This window comes from Cottoperca gobio, chromosome 12 (genome assembly GCF_900634415.1).
Source record: "Cottoperca gobio chromosome 12, fCotGob3.1, whole genome shotgun sequence".
Classification (NCBI taxonomy): domain Eukaryota; kingdom Metazoa; phylum Chordata; class Actinopteri; order Perciformes; family Bovichtidae; genus Cottoperca; species Cottoperca gobio.
Window position 1 is genome coordinate 9,051,692 of NC_041366.1, and position 21,374 is coordinate 9,073,065.

General features: G+C 41.5%; 2 protein-coding genes across 3 annotated transcripts in view; both read left to right on the forward strand.

The window, feature by feature from the left end:
- The window catches only part of palm2akap2 (PALM2 and AKAP2 fusion), an 81,110-nt gene extending 67,150 nt beyond the window's left edge, over positions 1–13,960 (forward strand). Inside the window, exons 10-17 of one of the 2 annotated variants that reach the window (XM_029445201.1) lie at positions 4,070–4,282; positions 4,741–5,103; positions 6,167–6,265; positions 6,375–6,476; positions 6,656–8,108; positions 8,440–8,615; positions 9,242–9,268; positions 10,690–13,960. In XM_029445201.1, the coding sequence (XP_029301061.1) occupies positions 4,070–4,282; positions 4,741–5,103; positions 6,167–6,265; positions 6,375–6,476; positions 6,656–8,108; positions 8,440–8,615; positions 9,242–9,268; positions 10,690–10,818 (2,562 nt within the window). In that variant the 3' untranslated portion in view covers positions 10,819–13,960. The remainder of the gene's footprint in view (positions 1–4,069; positions 4,283–4,740; positions 5,104–6,166; positions 6,266–6,374; positions 6,477–6,655; positions 8,109–8,439; positions 8,616–9,241; positions 9,269–10,689) is intronic. The other variant, XM_029445204.1, reaches the window with a different exon arrangement.
- Positions 13,961–14,672: 712 nt separating this feature from the next.
- The window catches only part of slc46a2 (solute carrier family 46 member 2), a 7,136-nt gene continuing 434 nt past the window's right edge, over positions 14,673–21,374 (forward strand). The window contains exons 1-7 of the mRNA XM_029444034.1: positions 14,673–15,261; positions 15,639–15,809; positions 16,669–16,884; positions 17,264–17,435; positions 18,505–18,588; positions 19,405–19,561; positions 20,044–21,374. The exon at positions 20,044–21,374 is cut by the window's right edge and continues 434 nt beyond it. Of these exons, the coding sequence (XP_029299894.1) occupies positions 14,782–15,261; positions 15,639–15,809; positions 16,669–16,884; positions 17,264–17,435; positions 18,505–18,588; positions 19,405–19,561; positions 20,044–20,116 (1,353 nt within the window). The 5' untranslated portion in view covers positions 14,673–14,781 and the 3' untranslated portion in view covers positions 20,117–21,374. The remainder of the gene's footprint in view (positions 15,262–15,638; positions 15,810–16,668; positions 16,885–17,263; positions 17,436–18,504; positions 18,589–19,404; positions 19,562–20,043) is intronic.

The window sequence follows — 21,374 nt, forward strand, 5'->3', positions numbered from 1 at the left end:
GCTACAGCGTGTGGTAATAAAAGCCTATGACGCGATATTAAAGGCATGGAAAACAGGTTTGTGTGAGACGTCAAGGTCGTGAGTTTACTTCCCGTCAGGGTGTATTCACTTTCTGGTAAACCCCCCAGCGTCTCAGGCATGCAGCCCAATGTGTATGTTTTAAGCGTGTATGTTTGTGTGTGTGTGTGTGTGTGTGTTTGTGATTTTTGTGCATCACAGTCAGAGCGTAAGCATTTCCAGATGTGATGGCAACAGGCGGAGAGTGAGACAGCATTTACACAGAGCACAAGACAGTGATAGTGAGCTGACTCAGATACACTCATGATTGTATTATTATACTTCTCATTCATTGATTCCCACCCCTCATAATATTAACTTTAATACTCCCAGTTATGTACTCCTGGGTTAATATATTTTAGCAACCTAATCTTTCAGACCAAATCCAAGCCATAAAATAATAAAATCTAAACTGTAATCTAAAACGTTCTGCCCAAACCAAATCACTGATCTTGGCTTGTCATCCAAATTCAAACCAATTTAATACTAACTCAAATCTCTAAAGCCACGTCCTCGCCCTGAAATAGATCCGTGAATTATGTAAAACTGGTAAAAATGGCTTCGCTTTATAGGATTTTCCTTAACTTTCTATCCTTCTTTGGAAAAAGTCATACACAAACACAGCTGACACATCACGGTGCTGAGGGTGTGGGACTGTTAACACTATATTTCACATTCATGTAACTGTTCCATACATTTATGCGTGTTTACATGCTAATGGAAACGTAGCTGCTGGTCCAAGAGTAATAAAACATTCTGATGTTTTCATAAGTTCAATCTCACCGTGAAGGATTTGAGCTTTTTAGTTACAGTTACATGATTTCTTTCTGCACTTACACACACACACACACACACTAAAATGCACTCTTACACACACTCCCTCTCTTTGCTCCTTTAGCTGACCAGGCGAGGTTGTACAGTGTCCCTCATCACAAGTATTAGAGTCCGAGCCTTGAGGACAGCTAGTTATGCCTGGAATGTCAGCTCACCTCAATGAGAGTCAGAAACACACACGTGAATACACACCTCCGATACAAACGCACACACTTGAAAGACACTCACACCACTAAGCACTGCTGTACAACTGCAGTCACACACACTCCCTTTATTGTCTGTGTGTGTACGTGTGTGTGTGTGTGTGTGTGTGTGTGTGTGTGTGTGTGTGTGTGTGTGTGTGTGTGTGTGTGTGTGGCAGAATAGCATTTCATATGAGACATTCCTGTGCTATAGTACTGTTTTCCTGAGGCAGTAACAGGATATCCTCCCTCCTGCTGAAACACACACACACACGCACACACACCTATACATACACACACAAACACACACACACACACATTCCTGCACATGCACATACATACACATGGAGTATATGCGTCTGTGTTAGTGTGTACATAGATGTGACATATGATCCTAACATGGTAGCTAATACCATTAACAAATCATTTGGGGAGTGGGAGAGTGTGAAGGAACAAATGGAGATGAAAGAAGAAAGGAGAAAAGAATACTGTCGTTTAGTTTCGTTTATATTGTTAGTATATAATGTCAGTCATAGTGTGGTTAAACAAAGCATTGCCTTTACTGAAGTTATAAGTTGATAAAGTTACAATTAATCTCTGAACACCAAAAATGATTACAAAGTTTGTCTCTATTATTTCTAAAGTGCTGTTTGTGTTGGTGCTTTTACACTTCAGCTCCCAGAGATCACCTGTCAGTCAAACAACGGGCAACATGTGTTCTTTCTTCTTTTCTGGGTCTTTTTAGCGCTCACTCAACAGGTCCACCACTTTGTTCCACTCTGACATATCTCAACAACTACTAAATGGATTGACATTTTGTATAGACATTGATGGTACCCAGAAGAGCATTCCTAATGATTTAGTTGACTCTGACTTTTCATCTAGCGCCACCAGCTGGTCAAAGTTATCACCTATCATGTGAAATATCTATCCACTTGATTTTATCCCCTGACGTTTGCATTAGCACCACGATGACGTTTCCATAAAACTCCTCAACATCTTTGCATGGATTGCCCTAACAGTTGGTGCACACATGTATGTCCCCCTTAGTATGATCTGTAATCACTTTGAGGATCTCTTCTTCCTGTATCATTTCCGACACTGACGAGCAAAATGGTTGTGTTACATTAAAATGTCAAAGATTGTAACATCAATGGACTGGAATTGTAAATGTGTGAGGTGTGATACCTTTAAGAGAATGTGTTTCTTCAGATTTATTAACATATCGCACTTCATGAGACAATGTAATCATGTGACTGAGCCAGATGGGTCAACAAAGTGCGCTCAGAGAATGTTTTTTTAATCTCTCAGTAGAAACAGGAGACATGAGGGAGGAGGAGAGAGGTGCTGCAGTTTAGAGTTGAGAGGCAGGGTGTTATAATCGGTTATGTGACTTCACTGCTTCTTCATGCAACAATCCCAGAGAGGAAGGAAAAGACACAAATAGGGAGAGAGTCGATTTAGCAGAAGAGAGGATGAGGCCCAAGAAATTAAAAGGGGGAGAATAGAAAAATAAAGTTATCCAGATTTAAAGCTAGCCCACCATCTTTAAATTAATACTAAGTCTGACCGAAATGTGCCTCTGATCTGTGCAGAAACGCCTCATGTATATCGTCCATGAATATCATTAAATGGCAGTCTGGTAGTGTGTTTGAGTCCTTAAGTGTACGAGAGGGTACAAAGTAAATACTTCCTCCTTATGGCTGTGTGTGCTTTAACTGAACACTGAACCAATTCACTGAAGTGTAGCTCATTTAATCCCAACACACACACTTTCAGATGTTACAATGACGGGGGTCACCAACCCCTCGTGGAAGTAAACACATCCTCGGTATAGAGGTGTACTTGGCGCAAGGCAGTAAATCAGGAGGCCAATAAAGTATTTGTTAGTGGCCTCTGTAGAAACAGACAGGTCAGTAAAGACAGGAGTGTGTTACTTGCTAACAGTGGATCTGGAATGTGTCGGAATGATGGTTTAAAAGCAGGTTTGAACCCTTCATGCCGATGTGTAAACCAACGTGTCCTTTAACCAGACACTCGACCCGCGTTCGTATATTTCTTCCCTGGATAAATCCCACTGTCAGTGTCAGTGAAATGCCTACCACAGTTGATAAGTGTTCCACTTCTTATGAAGTGGTTTTGATGTATATGCATTGTAATAAGGTACATTGACAGTCTAGCAGTTATACAATACATTTGTAATCAGTTTGGGCGGCAGGAGCTCAGTCTGTAGTGACTTGGCTTGGAAACCAGAGGAATTTAGGTTTCAGAAGATTTGATTTCCTCTCATAACAACCGAATATGAGGCCTTGAGCCGTGCACTTATTCCACAAACACACCAGTGACGCCGCTCTGTGAACAGCTGAGGTCGGGAAGACAGGGAGTGAATGTGTTTAGCAGAACAAATGAGAAGCTGTCAAAATTGAAATATCTTTAAAGCTGCTGTACCTGGAGTGTCTGCCAACTCCCATGCCAGTGATACACACAATCTCAATATATCTCCCAACCTTTATCTTCTTCTACAAACTTTTCTCCAAAAACTATAACAATTGATAAACTGCCATCCCACCTGCCAGTTTGGCTGTTTGGATCAAATGTGAGGCCGGATGAGTTTCTGCGTTTGAATTATTTGCCAAGTATTCAGCACACTGATTCCTGCACTGAACTTTGAACGTCTTTAATCAAAGATACAATAGTTTTCAGCACCATGGATGATTGTTCTGATTCAGTTCTGTCATAAAAGCAGCAGAATGGGAGTTGGGGCCCCCTAGTGGTGGTCAGAACACACTCCTGCTGCTGCACAGGTTTCACTTAACACACTACGACTGCAATGCAGACAGACATCTTTACATGTGTCTGTATGAAGTGTGTGTGTGTGTGTTTTTTTTTTTAGATCTGAAAAAGTAAAACAGGTTCTCTTTTAATTCCTATAAACGTTTTTATAACAGTGATCAGTGTCTCTGAACCTCGTGTTTGTGGTTTGTTTCTTAACACAGAAATTGTGGCGGGCAGCCGAGGATGTCAGTGACACAATACCAAGAGAGCGAGCCCTGAAGAGCGTCAGTTTCCAGGAATCAGTCAGCGTTATCACTGACAGGCCTGCAACAATGGAACTGGAGAGCCAGCAGATGCAACATGGCTGCCTCAGCAACCGAGCCCACAATGCAGTTGGTGTGAAAGTAGAGTCTCCTGACAGCGAGGTGGTGCAGGTACGCAGGTTCTCTCAGCTCAAATTCTCAGTTTCTTATTTTATTTATTTTTATTTAGCAACACCAATACATACATACACACCTAGACCATCATTTTAGTTTCTAGGCTTGAGCTGACATCAGAGTTTCACAGGATGATGTGATCTCTGTAATTATTTAGATAAGATGAACATTTTAGGACAGTATCTAAATGTGTTTTAATGAAACTACTGCTTCTCTTTTTGTGCCAGTAAAACATTATGCTCACTACATTATAAAGATGCATTTACTGTCATGTCCACAAACGTATTTGTATTATCATTTACTAAGATAAAAGTATCATGATATGCTCTATCGTTATATGGCTCATCATCTCATCTGCATTGTATCCCCTTAATATAATATTAGTTAGAGTTTGATAACCATTATAGTACAATAGTTATACACAAAAGCAATTAGACTGTCTGCTGCGTCTACAGGAGATCCGCTACTTGGACCAGGTTTTGGACGCCGCCTCCGAAACCCCCACCAACGGAAGCTCTTCTCCGTCAGAACACACCAAACTAATCAACATCGATGGAAACTCTCCTTCCGTCTGCGTGTCAGAATCCTCTCCCGTCAATCACCAATCATTCGTTGTGGAGGGTCAGAGACAAACCACGTTCCTCTACCACGAGGACTCTGCTGTGAGGACCAACGGCCATGTGCAGGGAGAGGAGTCGGGGAGCGGCAGGGCGAAGTTTGAGCTGAGAGCGTTTCAGGAGGAGAGGCGTCCGGCGAAACTCTTCACCCCTGGAGAGGAACAGCAGGTCAGGGTGACGAGGAGACGACCCTCAGGGGAGGTAAGTGGCTGTTAGATTTTGTATCAGCTGTACAGTATTCAGACACAGTAGCAAAAACTACCCGGCGATAATGTGTTTGTGGATCTAGACTCAGTGACGGTATAGTAATGTGTAGTGTCAGTAATAAGAGTTCTGAGGAACATAAAGTCAACAAGCTTACATTAAGGTTTACTTGGATTAGTACCTTTAAAGGCAGGCGGTGATTATTGCCTTTTGTCAACGAGTCTCAACAGCTTGCTTTGTTGCTTGAGATAAACCAGCAGCTAAATTATGACTACGTTGAGCTTAAAAATGTAAATGTTAAGCTTCAGATAAATGATTGACAGCGTTTATACTTCCCGATCCTTGTCTAAAATTAATCCTCCTTAATCCTTAAAACCAGAAGTTTATCCTCAAGAAAAAGCTCAATAGCTGAATTAAGCAAAATAAGACTTTTAGGAGAATATTATATTCATGACTTTAACTGAAAGCTGACAAGAAGGTTTTGAGAATCCAGCCTCAGGTCTGAAGAATATGAAAATGTGTGGAAATAGCCCCAGAGTGTTGAGTTTAAAATGCGTATTAAGTTATATGTTTGTACTTTCTTCATCACAAGTCATGACCCCAATCATAGCTTATACTGTACGCACCACAACACACTTCATGAAAGATCAGATCATGAAATCAAGAAGTTACAGCTTAAAAGGAAGGAATTTTGAAATGGAAAGTGTTGCAAGTTAACCCCGAGTAACGCGATGACAGGATACAGCAGTTCCCATTAGGTTAGTTGTGGTTCACATTTTCATCGGAGATAAGGAAACAGTGACGACCAGTGGAAACTGTTTCATAGTCAACCACTGAGAAATAAACCCCCTGGAAAACATCGACACAGTGTTTATGATCCTCTGATCTACCTGAGTTATTACTTGGCTTGCTCATTACAACAGGTTGGTGAGGCAATGAAAAGCATTTATTACTTGTATCACTTGCCAGCAGCATACAATTTCTACAATCTGTGTCATTAAAAGCTATTGCTAATAGCAAATTGTTGCTCTGAATATTCATAATCCGCTCCCTTTCTCAGGTTGTGGAGCTGGAGCGAGAGCGTCAGGAGCTGATCAAAGACCAGGCAGTGAAGAAAAACCCCGGGATCGCCCTGCGCTGGTGGAACCCTCCTCAGGAGGTAGCCTCCCATTTCATCTTTTATTTATTTTATTTCAACCTCCATAGACTAGTTCCTGACAAAGTGACTGATTGTTTTTCTGTTTGGTTCATTCATTCATTCATTCTAGGTTCCTTTGGAAAATCAGCTGGAAGCAGATCAGCTTGAGTCTCTTAAAAAATACCAGGAGAGGAAACAGCAGAAACAGAGTCACCCTTATGTACACACACAGGTAACACACACACACACGCACGCACACACACACACATAGGACGAGTGATGCAGGATATGAAAATGACGTGTAAATACCAGTATTAGATTTGAGGGCGATCCTTGTTACATTTCTGTCTCATCTTTCGCTTTTTCTTTTCTACTTTGTATTCTGTCCTCTATTTCTCTCTCTATGTGCAGCCCCAGGTGTCAGGACCTCCCTCAATGGTGACTTTTGACCCAGAGCTAAACAGAAAGGATGACATTATGCAGGACCAGATCAACTTCTCGTCCGCCAGGAAGCAGTTTCTGCAAGGGGAGGCGACCAAGAGGGACGTAGCTCCTCACATGTACTCCGCCAAACCCTTTTCCAAATCCATACCCAAGGGCAGCCAGGGGATCAGTGACATTGTTGGGGAAACAGGGGAGGGTCACGTGACCTGGTCTGATGAAGGATATGCAGCAGAATTTACCTGTGCACGAGCCGTAATGACAATCCTGCCTGACGACGAGGAGGGGAAGAGCCATTTCTATCCGGGCTTTCACCCAGAGGAGTCTGACTCGGGGTTAGACGAGTTATCTGTCCGTTCTCAGGACACTACTGTGTTTAGCTTGGATAATGTTTCAGACAGCGGGGCTTCACTACCGCCTACCCCGTTGCCACTCACCCCGGTGTCACCCCCCACCCCCCAACCCACCACGCCAGTCAATGGGCAGACCAGTGGCAGTCCGACAGAATATGAGCTGGAGTACCACGCTGGGGTACTTGTCCAAAATGCCATCCAAAGTGCCCTGGCAGCTCAGGATGGAGAGGAGTGGCTGTCATCTGACTTTAATTCTTCACAACTGAGCGCCCCTGTGTCTCCATCCTCAGCTTCTACAGGAAGCCCAGTACCAGTTTCTTCCTCTCCTGTGTCTTCTGGTGGAGCTCCCAGTCTCCAATCACCAATGTCCTCCAGTCCTGCTCCACCCAACCTGTCTCCTCTGCCAGACAGACGCCCAGAAGTAAGATTTGTTTCCCCAGAGAAGTCTTCAGAGTCAGAACGCGCTCTGCAGCAGCAGCCCTCCAGTCCACCACAGCAGCTACAGATGCCTTCTCCGCCTCCTTCTCAGCCTGTCTCGCCACCACAAAGACCCAGAAATGGAGGCCCCAGGATCAAAATCCAGTCCTCTTACGCCAGAGCACTCGCCTCCACAACCCCGGCTCCAGCTGCGGCACCTGCCTCCGCATCCGCAGCAGCTCCAGTTCCCAGGCCGACCCCAGTCTACCGCCCCCCTTCTCCCCCAAGCCCGGAGAAACCAGAATTTAGCTACTTCAGCAAATACTCGGAGGCGGCTGAACTGCGTAGCACAGCAGCAACAGCACGAGGTCCCGAGGTGGAGGCGGCCAGCGGCCCGTTCCGCCTGCGCTCCAAGAAGCAGCGGACTTTGTCCATGATCGAAGAGGAGATCCGAGCAGCTCAGCAGAGGGAAGAGGAGCTGAAGAAACAGAGGGAGGAGCAGCCTGTTGCTAAGGTCCGTTCCAGCAACACTTCCAGCAACAGTCTCGGTCCCGTGAGGACGGGGATTCGGCAAACCAAGGTTTCCCCAGCCGATAAGATGAAGAGCAACAGCCTGCCAGCCAGACTCACACTCACAGCGAGGACAGCACCAGGTTAGTCAACACTGCATCTAGAACTGAAACAATCAGAAAAAGAATCTGCAAACATTCAGATTTAACGAGAGGATTTGCTGTTTTTCTTTCTCATTTATCATTAAGTTGATATTTTAGGGTGTTTTGGATAATATCCAACAAAACAATATATTTGGTAACGTCACATTTGGCTCTGAAAGTTGTGAAAGGCATTTGACAATTTTCGTATGGCTTCACAAGAGTGTTGTTGCACTAGAAGTAAACATGTCCCGTACACACAATGTGCTCCAGTAAACCACTGATGGTGTGGTCATGTTCATTCTAACCCCACGTGTTTCTCTGTGACGTGCAGGAAAGATCGAGAAGGTTCGACCTGCACCGCCCGTCTCACCCTCGCCTTCAGAGGGAGCCCTGTCCGACGCCGGCAGCGAGGACTCCGGAGGACGACCCAAAAACTACATGCAGACGCTTATGGAAGACTATGAAACACACAAAGTGAAGAGGAGGGAGAAGATAGAGGACAACAGCGTAAGTGTGCAACTAAATAAACCAGTAGTACTTCTTGTTGATGCAATAAAGATGACAAAAATGTAACAGTAATATCACCATGGTGAAATCCTTCCATCCATGGCCTGTTGGCATGAGCTAATACTGTACAACACCAAAGGGAATTTCCCAGCCTGAAGCAAGAACTGAAATTGAAAGTAAGTCACAGATGCTGGGGGATTTCTGCCCTGACTCCATCTTTTCTCTTTTTTGTACCTGAATATGTCTTTTAATGCCAGTGTGCCCAGCAGTGTCAACATTCTCTCTGAAGAAGAAGTATTGCATTTAGGCAGACTAAACAAAATAAAAGTCTACGAAGGCTCATTAGCTTACAAGGTGGAAAAAAAGTTGCATAACCAGAAAATGTCACAAACAGCAGTTTCACTTCTCCACGAGTGTATCAGCACTTTACACTGGATCTTACATTCACCTACAAGAATTATTATACTCACACATCGCATTCTTAGGTCAACATGTTATCATGTTTTATCTTGAACATGCAGCAAGGTTGTTGTTGTTGTTGTTGTTGTTGTTAATGCTGATCTTGTTATTGTTTCTCACATGTGTTGACTATCTGTACTGTTGCTTCTCTCCCGCTGGTCGCTCAGTATGCCCGTTTGTTGCTGACTAACGAGGTAACCACGGAGGTACCTGTCTCACCTGTTCACTCCATCAACGGCCTTTACTGACAGACCTGGGTCAGACTCAATTGGAAACTCTCAGAAACAGTAACACATTCCCGTCTATATTTGGACTGCTGAAGAGTGTTATAGTGTAATAGATAAGAGCATACCCTGGCTGCTACCAGTAGAAAGAAACATCCTTATTTAAATCATGAATGAACCGTTTATTCATTGGAGAGGATTATAAAGCTGTTTGTTTTCTCAGTTCAACTTAGAAAGAAGTCCCCCGAGATCTCCACTGGCAATCGCTTTCTTACTCTCCGTTAAATGTACACGACATTGTAGATGAGTCAACAGCAAGGCACACAAAATATGTCACTTCACTCAGATATGAAGATGTTCAGAAGATATAGATGGGGATGTAATATTTAGGTTTGAAAACCTTGACAGGGTTAGGGTTCTATGAAGGAAACCCAAACAGTGTTTACTGTATATCTGATCCCAGGTCTGCTTGTGGTCTCACTGCATTACTGTTCTGCTCTGTGGTGTTGGTGCTGCATGTGCTTGTCCATGGATTTGGTGTGACCTTTGACCCCCATGCATTTGCCCTCTGTATCCAACACATGCACAGCTCCAGTTAAAACAATACAATAGGACATTTGCATCACTTCAAATATAAAATGAATAGTTAATGACATGATGCACTAACATATAAAGGTAAGAAGACATGTTTTGATGCCAAAGAAATGTTGACTAAACCTCAGCTAATGATATGTTTCTATCTAATGAATATATAAAGGTATCAAATATCATATATTGTCTTCTGACTACACAGCATGCTTCATTCAAAGAATAAAACAAATGTTGTTGTATGTGGCGGATGTCTGTGTTGTGGAATCCATAGATACAATAGAAAGCATCAACGCTTCTACTTAATAATCGAGTAGAAGCTTAAGTAGGCCTCAGTGTTTTCAAAATAATTGATTCATTTTCTACCCACAAGCTACGTCACCTTCACTCTGGATTCCTGCTCATAAATAAATCGTCCCCGTGTGTGAAGATGTGCTTATGTTTTTGTGTGCGTGTGCGTGTGTTTGTGTGTGGTTGTGTGTGTCTTGGCATGAGAGGTAAAGAGATCGGGGAACATAACAAAATGCAAGAAATCTGAAGCATGAAAAGTAAAAATTATTTCGTTTTTATTGTCAAATACTGCAGGTGCGCTTCATTTGGTATTTTATCAAGGACCAAGTGTAACCAAGTTCTCCCTTAGTTTTTGACATACACTGCATGCCATATTAAAGCCACTGTGGTGTGTTTTGTTTTTGTGATTGTGTTGCTGTTATATCCCTTGAGCTGGGGAAAGCATGGGGCTTCATCAGTAAACAGGTTCTAACTATTGCCTCGCTCTGACTGTTGCTTGTTGTAACTGACAGGTTCTGGAGGCCACTCGCGTCACCAGGAGGAAAAGCGACATGGCGCGGAAGTGGGAAGCCGGTATCTATGCTAACGAGGAAGGAGAGGAGGAAGAAGAAGAGGAGGAGGAAGAAGAGGAGGAGGAGTAAACAGCTCCTTCCAGAGACAGTCAAGGGGCCAAGTGGAAAGGAGGAGGATGAAGAGACTGAAGGGAAAAAATGCAGCGAGGATAGGCAAAGGAAACAGTATTTATTTTACTAAAAGTATTCTGATGATCACATGACCCGCTGGCTCGACCAACGGGGCTCATCTAAAAAAAAAAAATGCATCAAGTTTTGAACCTGAGGATTGAAGGCCGACAGTATGTTAAGTGACTGAGTATGTGAGAGACATTTGAAGTGTTGAGGAGAGTTTGGAGAAAAAGAAGGTCAGTGATGCAAGAGACACTTGGAAAGGGTTTAATGATGGTTTAGGAGCAGAAGCGTATTCGGGATTAAAGGTTTTTACTAGTTGGTAGACGCTGAATGACTTAAATATTCATAGGATGTTTCCTGTAATTGTTTTTATTGAAATATGTGCTGAGATCTAGAGATTTTATTTTGGGACTGAGACTTGCTGATGATGGGTTGTTGCTGTTTTTGGAAATGGATGCTTGATAATAACCCCAATCATGTTCACAGTGTGTGGAGACATTTTCAAGAGAGGAGGAAAAAGCAGAATCTCTGTGATTTCAGAATGATGCTGCAGGGAGGCTGAGAGGTTTCCCATGGCACTGAACCAGATGGGACCCGAAGCATCACTTTCAGTAAAGTGTTATCTTCTGCATCCTGCAGTGCCACAGTACAGATACAAGACATACGACATGTTGGTGGGAGCTTTCGCAATCCTTTTCTTAGCATCTGTGTTAAATCTTAAGTGCCGACTCAAGGGTCCTTGAATTGTGAAATGCTAACGAGGAAATCTGCAAAGCTAGCATCTTGGGTCAACTTTGCCTTAGACCGTCAATAATAGTTGGATGCACGATATGTATGATGCATTTTTATCTTCTCCTATTCTGTATTACTGCAGTTTCAGTAGACCTTAGAGAAAATACGCAACCACATTAGATAGAACGTCTGTCTATAAAACACTTCTCTTCAGTGACCGCGTGTCTTTTAAGTGACGGGGAAGAGGGAAGCTAACTGCGGGTCATGTTTGCGTCACTTCAGTCAGCGTGTGTATTAATTAAAGGGCTGGGTCGGGGTTTTATATTCTTAAAAAAATCACTTATTTTACTTTGCTGGCTACGTCGCCCGTGCTTTCTGATGTAAGCAGTTGTTTCGTGTATTATACTGAGGTAGGATTGTGTATTTGATATTATGAACATGTATGTAGAGATTCCAGTGGGGCCGTGTATCTGCTATACCTTGCTAGCTGAGGATAAAGTTTGATGGAAAAGAATTTGGAAAAGCATTTTTATAAAAAAGTTGTTATACCAAAACAGAATGTTGTTATTTGGAGAACAGTCAGCCTACGCTTTTACATTTATTTAAGAAGTACTGATTGTGTGCATGAAATGACTCCTTTCTTAACCTGAAACAAGCACACAACAAGCAGAGAGAAGAAGGCAAAATAACATCAGTTTAACGGGTTTATTTTGTATGTTAATAACATAACAAGGGAAGGTTCGTGTGTTCAGGTTGTCCGGTTTTTTTTACTAAATATATTGTGAGGTTTCTGCAGGACGATGTGATTTCCGGTTTTGTTTAATGAGCAAAGCATTAAAGGTCTCTATGAGTGGGGCGATACTGTGGATTTAAGACATTGACACGCAATCAGAACAATCCCTGGAGCCTACAGGGCCGTGTTTAAATGAGAATTAAAAGGAGAAATGTGTCAACAGTATTTTTGAACCACTTTAACTGAAAAGTAGCATAAAAGATTATACTTTTCAGTCTTTGTTAGCTTGTTTGTTGAAGCCTTTGAGATTTGTTTCCATCATTAAGGATGTCAGGAGGATGGTGAGAACGTTTTTGTTCACAGTTTCGATCACGACATTTGCCGGCATGTTCTGTATCAAGTGTCCTTCAGCCTGGCACTGACCTTCCTGTGTGCTCACAAACACACTGAATAAAAATGTATATCATTAAAACTGAGGTAAACTTGCACAAAGGATGCTGAATTGCGGGACACATACTGTACTAACCCTTGACAATAATGACTCTGTTATATTTATTGGGACAGTCCCAGCCTGAGTGCATATGATGACTCTATTTAATTATCTATTTTAACTTGCTCTCTGAGGGAAACGTAGTGCCAGCAGAAGTGTGAGATGTGTCCCCCTGAAACAAAAACACACACATTGGTTCCAGAGATTCCTCCTCTTCCTTGTTTTTCTACACGTGATAATATATAAAATGAAAAAAAAAAGTATTTAAAGGACCAGTGTCCCTTTTTTATGAGACGGAGGCGTTATTGTGGTGCAGCAGAAGCGTGTCGATAGTTGAGGTACAGTGATGCTGATATGAGATTAATTGTTTTGCCACACGAGTTGAGGGATGATTGATGATGACAGTTTTACAGTGAGTGGCCTGAATCTAAGCAACAAAAGCAAATGGCTTCGTCCCTAGTTTACTGTAACTGCTGCAACACATTGTAAAACTGTGTTATTGTACACAAAGACACACACACTGTCCTCGTTTCGCCTTCAGGGGAAGCAATCGAACCCCAAATTGTTTTGAGTTCTCATTTAACAATTATTTTTAAAATAATTACACACATCATGCACACGCAGAGGAGTTCTAATTGTGTGATTTATTATTATTATTATTATTATTATGCTTTTGTTGTTTCATGAATCCATGGTGCAGAGATGATTTATTTATCATTTTTAAATGCTGGTAGCTTGTTTCCGCCTGCAGAAGCGCCCGAGCTTCAGTGTCTTTGTGTGTGATAAAGCGATCCTATTATACAATATAACCTCTGTTCCTATGTTAACCACTTGTACGCTCATACTCTGCGTTGTTATTTTATAGCACATGTAAGGCTCACAGTTATACACCTACTATACATATTATGATTATTTTCTCATTAAAAATAAAACCTGTAAATGTGGGATTTCTGTGTGCTTCATTCATGTATTAAACTAACAAGCCATAGTTTTGCATTACAGCCAATTAACTAAAAATATAAACTGTACAGAACTAGAGTCGCTTTTTCAAAGCATATGAGGACAACAGTGAAAAAAAAATGTTTTTAATGTACTGTCATTTATTAATCAAAGACAAAAAATAAATTCAGCTTTTTTTTCTATTTGTTTTATGTTTTATATCATTGTAAACTGAATCTCTAGACTTTGTGGATTGGAAGATGTCAACTCGGGCACCAGGAACATGTGATGGGCATTTCTTAACAACCATATAATTTATTGAAACAATAATGAAATGAGTTGCAGACTGCGATAGATTACCTCTCTATTAGCTGATTTTCATCAACTGTTTTGATCATTATACTTTTGTGTTATGGTTCTGTTCCGGCAAAGTGTTTAAAAACAAGCAAAATAGTCGTTGGAATTGAAAGAAAAGTCAATTTGGTGGACACACACTCACCAACAGGATACATATAAACTATATACTATAAACTATTCAAACCATAAAACAAAAACTGCTCAATGTGTACTTTTGTAATTATTTATAACAGCCTGTATTTTTTCTTTTGTATGTATAATGTACAGCCTTTATCGCTTAATTATTATTTTTTACTTACTTTTTAATGGGGGGGGGGGGGGGGGGGGGGGCAGATATGTAATGTTAGATGTCTTTTAAGCTACTGGATTCCTAAATTTCCCTCGGGATCAATAGAGTATCTATCTATCTACAAATGTTTCCCAGATATTGAGAGGATAGGGTGGTTTCCACAGACACAGTGTCATCACGCCTGGGACGTCAGAGGAGGAAATGTGCTTGACATATTTGTATTTTCTTCCTGCTGCTTTCATTTCAAACACACGCACTACTGAGTGAGGAAGAAAAGTCTTTGCACTACATCAGAATAACTTCAACAGCTGCTTTGTTCACACTGAGTCTGATTTTGACTTGAAGTTTTATAAGTTAGTTGTCATTAATAGTCTCGTCATGGCAATGCCTGCCCTGTGTCAAACAGCCTTCACGGTGCTCCGGCAGATAGAGCCGATCCTCGTGCTGGAGCAGCTGGGCAGCACTTTCTTCGACACCGCCCTGCAGATGGTGGTGAGGGACCGGAGTGTCAACGCCACCTACCCCGATGCCCACCTCTCCAGGGAGGACAGCCAGCAGAAAGCCATGACCAACTTCTTCATGACCTACAACCTCATCATAGGACTGACTCCGATCTTACCTGCGATGCTTCTGGCCAGGTTAGGCGACCGCGGCTGGAGGAGAGCCCCCATCGTGGTGCCTCTAAGCGGGTACCTGCTGTCCAGGCTGGCCCTGCTCCTGGTGGTCATCTTCCGGCTCCCGCTTGAGGTGATGTTCGGCGCGGCGTCTCTCTTCGGGCTGTCCGGCGGCTTCTGCGCCTACTGGCCCGGCGTGATGACGCTGGCGTCGCTCGGCTCCACGGCAACTGACCGATCCAAGGTCAGTACTCTCAGTTAGGCTTCCCAGCTGCACAGCATATTTCATGTATAGCAGAAGACTTATATTAAGTGTACTTTTACAGTATCGTTAAAAACAACAAAAGTATAGCCTACTTTGTTAATTGTAATGATGCATTTGAAAATATAGGACAGCTTTAGTAAAACTTGGGGACAAAATATGCCCTGTTGTGCATAAGAGTTTCTAATACCTAACACTGGCATGGCCCTTTTGACAAATACATGAACACATTATTGGCATTAACCTAACCAAGAACAACATAAAAATGCCACAAATACCAACCTGCCAAATACAGAAACGACAATCTAAAACATTAAAATGCACTTTTATAAGAAATAATGTTTCCTTGTCCCATGCAGGTGATGATGAGAGTGGAGGTGCTGTATGGGGCAGCAGGTCTGGTGGGCAGCCTGGTGTCGGGTCACCTCTTCCTGCTGTACAGCTCCAGTTTGGGACATGGGACCATACTGCTCTCTGTGAGCACACTGCTGCACCTGCTCTGCCTCATGCACTCCATCTTCCTGCTGCAGGTCAGTGTGTGTGTGTGTGTGTGTGTGTGTGTGTGTGTGTGTGTGTGTGTGTGTGTGTGTGTGTGTGTGTGTGTGTGTGTGTGTGTGTGTCAAAAAGAGGAAGCATATTTGGATAAACTACGCTTTTGTTTCCTGTTTGGAAAATATACAGTTAATAACTTTCTGTAGATTAAATGGCTGATTGGTTAATAGGAAAGTAATTAAGTACTGATACAAGTAATGGGCGACACTAATTCTAAGGTTTCTTTCTTATTTTTACTTTTTGCAAAAGTTTGCTACGCACTGCAATTCCACAATGTATTTGAAGCATTGTATCTCTCCAGAGTCTGAGAATTGCATTACTCACTGTTGTGACTCAACCCTGCCCCACCTTTGAAAATATTTAACCACCTGACTAGTTTCCTTGTATGTCATGTAAGGAATAATACCGACAAGTTGTCCGTCCCATCGTTGAAATGGATGACACAGGTAATAATAGTAGTAACCATTTATTTTTCAATCCATGACAAACAATTTTTTTTAAATAATCCACATAAAAAAAAAAAATATTTGACAATAAATTGGAAGTTTAAGATTATTATATCTACCAAATACAATACATATCATATTCTAATAGGCAACCCTTTCACTGAAATACAAAGACAAAGTGCCGTTCACCTCCGTGGATCAAGCTTACCTTTATTTAAAAACTTTTTAGGAATGCTGTTAATAATAGATAAATAAACTCTTGTAACAAAGTCATATAGTCTCCAACACATTTGCAGCGTTTTATCCCCAAAATTAGCCCAAAATATTCACTTTAGCTGAACAGTATACAGCTCATGCAGATGTTAAATGTGTGTGTCCATCGTATCGTAAGGTGAAAGAAGTATCCGACCCAGAGCCAGAGGACAACTGCCACCTCCTGCCTCACGCCCCCAGTGAAGTCCCCGTGCAGGCTCCTGCTGGGAGAAACATGGTGAACGTGGCTCTGCTGTTTTTAGCTGCCATGCTGTACGTCTCTGCAGTGGGCGGAGCTATGGAAATACTCGGCGTCTTTGTGCTGAAAGAGCCACTCAACTGGAGCGCCACTCAGGTGACATTTCGCTCTATCTGAATCTATGGATGTATGTCTTCTAATTGGGATTTTGATGCAGGAAAGTTGGAAAGTAGATGAAAAATTTGTCAGTAAGAAATTATATTATCAGCTGAAATTATGTAAGCATTTGCTGCCGTCGACTTTCACATTTTAAGTGTTGAATTATTAACACTGAATGCTTAGTTTCACTTACATAGGATGTATTGATCACTTAAATGTGACTTATTGTAAGTAGCTGCATACAGTAGATGTATACATTGTGTGTTTTCCTGTATAATATAGTGAACATTTATTTTATTTTGTCTCACTTTCTTTCACTGTTGCGTTTGTTGTTTGCTGTCCAACTTTGTCCTTTACCTTGTGTCTGTTCCTCCAGGTGGGCTACGGGAACGCAGCAGGCTGCATGATTTTCCTCACCAGTTTCCTCGGCGTCATGGTGTTTCGTCGCTGCGTCGGCGACATGTCGCTCATCCTGATCGGCATGCTGTCGTTCGCCTCGGGGATTTACTTCATGTCCTTCGTCACGTCAACCTACATGTTCTACCTCGGTGAGCATCTTAGACTGTGGACGAGCCAAAACAAAATCATGCAGGTTGCAGTGGTGTCCATGTTTTCTTCCTGCAGTTTTATGTTTTTAAACCACTGATAAAAGCCCACATTTTCCTGCATACTCACCATTTGTTTTCCACTAAATACAACAGAAAGTCTATCTTAAAGTTTGTCCTAAGGTCAAAACCATCTGGTAGACTGAAACGAAACTGCAACTAACGATTATTTTTAGTATCGATTAATCTGTCAATTAAAATAGTGAAAATAATCCCACCACACTTTCTTAGAGCTCGAGGGGATGTCTTGAAATTGGTTGTTTTGTCTGACTGACAATCCAAAGATAACCCATATGGAACAGAGAGAAACACCTATCCACAGTTGAGAAGCTGGAACCTGTATGTTTGCTTGATAAATTACTTTAAAGATCAATTGATAACCACCATAGTTGGCAACTCATTGATAAATGTGTTCATCATTTCAGCACGTATTTTGCCCAGCACCAATGAGAAGCTTAGAGAAAGAAAATAAATTCTTCAATGTGGCATCTTCTGTTTGCAGAATAAACCCAGTAATGTTGTTGCTGGTTGCTTAACTGGCAGACAGCGCTGTCCCACAGAAGGACAAAGTCCACATGGTTGAACAGGCTATTCTATAAATAGTTATTTAGTTAGTTAGTTAGTTAGTTAGTTAGTTAGTTAGTTAGTTAGTTCCCATAAGAGCACCCAGGTGGACTAATGCCAGGAAAAACCTGTATTATTGTTATCTGTGTTAGAAGTCAGTCCTGACAGATCTAGGTTATCAGCATACATTTTATAATGTAGGAACCAAAATGGGGAACTGAGAGTGAGTATGAGTAGTATTGTATAGCAATAAAGAAAATCCTTGAAAATGTCATTGAATAATGTTTCAAAAAAAGTTTATAAATAGTTTGCAACAAAAGAAATGTCACAGGTTAAATCAACACAAAAGACGGAGTGTTTAGATGATGTGGGTGAGATAATACACTGAGAGTAAATAGTAGTTGCTGGTGGTGGAGGACATTGTTCATCATTGTTTATTTCTCCGCAGCTCGCTCACTCAACCTGTTTGCTCTCATCCCGATGCCCACCATCAGATCTCTGCTCTCACAGCAGGTTCCTGCATCCTCGTGTGGTGAGACCTCTGTGTGTGTGTGTGTGTGTGTGTGTGTGTGTGTGTGTGTGTGTGTGTGTGTGTGTGTGTGTGTGTGTGTGTGTGTGGGTGTGTGTGTGGGTGTGTAAAAGCACAGGGTCAGTTTACCTAAGTGATCTCACTTCACCTTTTTCTCCCTTTTCACTCACAACGTGATCACCCGTCTTCCTTATTCTATACACTAAATTTAAATAAGCTTTGGACTTTTGTTGGAACTAGTCACAGTGATGACAGGAGTAAGATGTGGAAGAGGGATGGCATGACATTTCCTGAAAATAGAGTCTGTTTAGTGCATTTAAAGAAATACTGTGTGCTGAGATCTGTGTTATAATAAGTCAGCAGGAAGATAGTGAAATAACTCGACTCTGATGTGAGGGCCCTCCTCTAGCTTCATTTTTGGATCTTCCGAGGGAGAAAATGAACACACCCCTGAGCTAACCTTTGCCTTGTTAGCCTTTAGTTCTTGTGTTGTGTGTGTATGAGAGTATGTTGGTGCATACTGGAAACCTGCAGTGCCAAAAAGATGATACATTGTAAAGAGCCTGTTAGAGTGTCATGCTTCCTCTTTTTGACACACACACACACACACACACACACACACACACACACACACACACACACACACACATACACACACACACACACACACACACTTCTTGTCAGGGATTTTCCTCCTGTGTTTACGTTGATAAATCAGAAACAGCAGCAACTCCCGACCCTTTTTATATATAATGTATGCATATGTTTCCCTCCTAACCTTACTCTTTCCTCTGACCTCTCTGTCTTCCTTCCCATCAGGCACCACTCTAACCTCCCTGCAGTTGGCTCTGAAGTTTGCCAGTCTGGCGTACATCCCTGCCTTTACTAAGATCTATCAGAGAACCCTGGACTGGTTCCCAGGCTTCGTCTTCACGCTCTCCAGCATCATTACAGTACTGGCAATGATACCCATAGGGTACGATGTGTACGATATACTGTTGCCGGGAGTGATAACATCTATTCCAAGGGATCAATATTTGTTTAGGGCTAGTGTTCATTTTTCAGCCAAAACATTCCAGGAATGTATTTTTACATTAAAGATTTAAAATGTAATCACTTTGTAGTCAAACCATGTATTTCAGACATTTATTTTCTATTTTTATCGAGTTATATTAAGTTCGATAAGAAGGTCAATACCACTTATATATGTCTGCTTTTTTTAACTTACTAAACATACATTTTTTACTTACGCCTACATAGTTTTTCTTTACATCTCAGAGGAACCCCCTAAAGCAGCCCATTTGCTTTTTCAGCCCATTTTGTATTCACAATAAATCTTATATAGACCCTATTAAGATAAGATGTAAAAAATCATCTATTGTCTATGACTGGTGTTGGATATGACGTATATGATGACTGCCTCATCTCATCAGAACATTTCCTCTCTCCTCCCTGCAGTATCATCGGCTGCAGATCACCTCAGAGGCGACAGTACGAGAGGATTCTGGGAGACCGCACAGACATCAGTTAGCGTTGGTACGAGACAGACAGGAACCGAGACATGAAACGGGCAGAAAGTGAAACGGTGCCTTTAATCTCACTTTCTGTAACGGGACAACATTAGACTTCGCAAGTGAGGAGTTCCCACAGGCTTTGGCCAGAGGAACAGACTGCAGGTTTGATGTTTACGTGCACATTTGATATATTTTTTAAAACAAACGTATCTGATATGTTTTAAAACGCCTATGGAGACGTATACATGCACAGATATAATTGCATGAAAATATCACAACCCAGTTTGACAAAAAGTTTAAAATGATTGAACTTTTGACAGAGGTACAGGAAAACATCATCAACCGATGTAATTCCCGTGAAATCTGTTTGAATGTCCACGACAACACACACAATGTGATTTTAACATAATGTAGATTTGTCATTTAATGTGTCGGACATAAAACATTTCCCCTAAAGAAGACAATGAACTAAAAATGTTTTCTGTTCTGAACCGGCTCAAACTGGATCACAGCTGTATCATAGCTCATCATCAGCTGTAAATATAAAACATATTTGATACCATTCAGTCCTAAAGTCTTGCACATAAAGGTTGAACCTAAACAGGAATATAAAGTTTGCCACAAGGTACTCAGTTACCAATGAGGATTTAAAAATGTTCACATTTTTGTATTGGGGTTGTGTTCTTTGGCTTTGTTATTATTTAGTTCTGCGATGTGTAGACCTGCAGTGTGTAGACTCGTTAGCTGGATGGTTTACAGACATTCATCCAGCTGTTTGTTCCTTTACATGCAGATTTCCTGTACGAGTCACACGTCAGTCATTTGAAAATTAATGGCGAGTAATTTGCTGTTGTCTTCCACAATACAAATGTTTTGTGTGTTATAATAAATGCAAATAGATGCACTTTATAGTATTTGGGAGTGCAACAAGAGTTACATACTGACCTGCAGGTCAGAAAATACTGCCGGAGTAAAGTGACAATGTGTTTTTATGATTTTAGTTTTTACATTCCTTTATTTCTGTCTTTTTATATCTTACATGTTGACTCACTTATGCATTATATGTTTTCTGTTCACTTGTCTTTGTTGCTTTTTTATAGTTATATTTTTGGTCTGGAATTCTGCATTTGCTAGGAAAGCACTTTCAACTGCACTAATTGCCTGTGTACGGCATAATAACCATATTTTATAATAATAGGAGATTTTGAGATGTGTTTTTTAATAACTACAATTAGATATTATGATTCATTCATGTGCACAGTAATTCTGCATTTT